The sequence below is a fragment of the Gadus macrocephalus genome, chromosome 21 (genome assembly GCF_031168955.1).
Source record: "Gadus macrocephalus chromosome 21, ASM3116895v1".
NCBI classification, from domain to species: Eukaryota; Metazoa; Chordata; class Actinopteri; order Gadiformes; family Gadidae; genus Gadus; species Gadus macrocephalus.
Genome location: NC_082402.1, coordinates 5,013,431 through 5,015,521, shown reverse-complemented (window position 1 = coordinate 5,015,521; position 2,091 = coordinate 5,013,431). Strand labels below are relative to the sequence as shown.

The 2,091-nt window shown below is 46.3% G+C and overlaps 1 protein-coding gene across 1 annotated transcript in view; it reads right to left on the bottom strand.

Moving 5' to 3' along the window:
* Positions 1-2,091, bottom strand: part of LOC132450318 (1-phosphatidylinositol 4,5-bisphosphate phosphodiesterase beta-4-like) — a 40,707-nt gene that overhangs the window by 14,224 nt on the left and 24,392 nt on the right. Inside the window, 3 exon segments of the mRNA XM_060042399.1 lie at positions 84-135; positions 464-515; positions 1,311-1,435. Of these exon segments, the coding sequence (XP_059898382.1) occupies positions 84-135; positions 464-515; positions 1,311-1,435 (229 nt within the window).

Below are 2,091 nucleotides of genomic sequence, written 5' to 3'. Positions count from 1 at the left end.
ACACACCCACAGACCCACACACAATGTCATACTCATGGTCCCCCATCATACACAACCACTAGCACACACAGGTTTTGACTCACAATCCATTTCAATGAACTAAGGTTCTTAAGCCACGAGCCGTCGTTAAATGAACTAATGTCAGCAAAAAAGAAAAGCAAAAAAAACATCCGGCTCAACTCAGCAGTGACAAAACACCTGTGTGTGTGTTAGTGTGTGTGTATTTCTGTGTGTGTACATATATGTCCACGGGGAGTCACTTGTTTGTGTGGGTGTGTGTTTGTGTGTGTATCAAGGGGGTTGAGTAGGAGCCCATTAAAGTGGCATTAGTGATGATGATGTGTGTGTGTGTGTGTTTGAAACAGTGCTAATCTCCTCCCTCCTCTGTAACTCTGGAGAGGGAGGGAGGGAGGGAAGGAGGAAGGGAGGGAGGGGGGGGGGGGGGAGGGGGTGCCTTGCTCACCCGCAGGAGCCGTTGTACTCAAACTTTCCCTGGTTCAACTGCATGGCCAGATCTGGGAAAGAGAGAGAGCGAGAGAGAGAGAGTGAGAGAGAGAGACACAATGAGATATGTTAAGTAACACAGGGATAATAAGCACCCATGCTGGGCGAGATGCACCTCGATCTCGACAAAAAACCAACAGCAATAAAACAAGAATGTTTGGATCTGAGATATATACGGATAAAGAGACAGAGTCAGGGGGAGAGACTCAGTGAGTCAGGGGGAGAGACTCAGAGAGTCAGATAGAGAGACTCAGAGAGTCAGGGAGAGAGGGGCAAGGAATAAGAAAGAGAGACACATGTATATATTTTTCATCTCTACCTCTTATTCCCTTCAGCCCTGCACACAAACACACACACACACACAAACACCTGCATGCACACACACACACACACACACACACACACACACACACACACACACACACACACACACACACACACACACACACACACACACACACACACACACACACACACACACACACACACACACAGCCTCTGGCAATAAGAGAGCAGCTGCTTCAAACAGGGTTTCCTCATTTCCATGTGTGTGTGTGTTTGTGTGCGTTTGTGTGGTGCACAGCTGAATTCATCCCTCCATATCATCAGTGTATACATGTTGATTTTGTATGCATAATATATATTACGGTAAATGATATTTACATATACACAGACAGACACATCTCTGGTGTGTGTGTGTGTGTGTGTGTGTGTGTGTGTGTGTGTGTGTGTGTGTGCGTAAATACAGTACGTGTGTGTCCATATGTGTGTGTGTGTGTGGGGTCAGAGGTCGGTGGCTGTGGTACCTGGGGTCTGGAAGTTGAGCGAGACCATCTGACAGCCGGCGTTCCAGAAGATCTGAGGCATGTAGTTACTGGAGTCCACGCGGCCGCCTTTAGGGTAGATCCGGCTCATCTGCCGCTTGTTGTAGCTGGGGCCACGCTCAGGAAACACACACACACACACACACACGTAGACGGAGAAGACCCTATGGGTATGTGTGTGTGTGCGTGTGTGTGTGGATGTGTGCGTGTGTCTGTGTGTTTGTTTGTGCGGGTGCGTGTGCCTGTGTGTGTGAGTACGACTGATTAGTTAAAGAATGTGTTCACAAGTGTGTGTAGTTTCTTTAAAAATATGTGTTTGCAAAGTTCTGTATTTTTGTTTGAATATGCGCTTGGATATCCGCGCATGTATGCCTGTCTGTGTGTGTGTGAGTGTGTCTGTGTGTGTTGGGAATCCTTAATGGAATGTTTAGTTCAGATATGGGTTTACAAGTGTGTTTGTTTGTTTGAATATGCCCTTGGATGTATGTATGTGTGTTTGTGTGTGTGTTTGTTTGTGTGTGTCTATTTACATGCCTAATTATGTCTTTGTAGGTCTGCACGTTTGCATGTTTGGTCCATGTCCTTGTATGTGTGTCTGTGTGTTTGTGTGTGCATGTATGCGTTCAAACGAGTGTGAATGTGCACTCACATGTATTTTAATGTGCGTATGATTATGTGTCTGTGTGATTGTGCGTGCGTGTGCACGTTCACATGTGTGTGTGTGTGTGTAGAGATGTGACGTTGTGTGTATGTACATCAAATA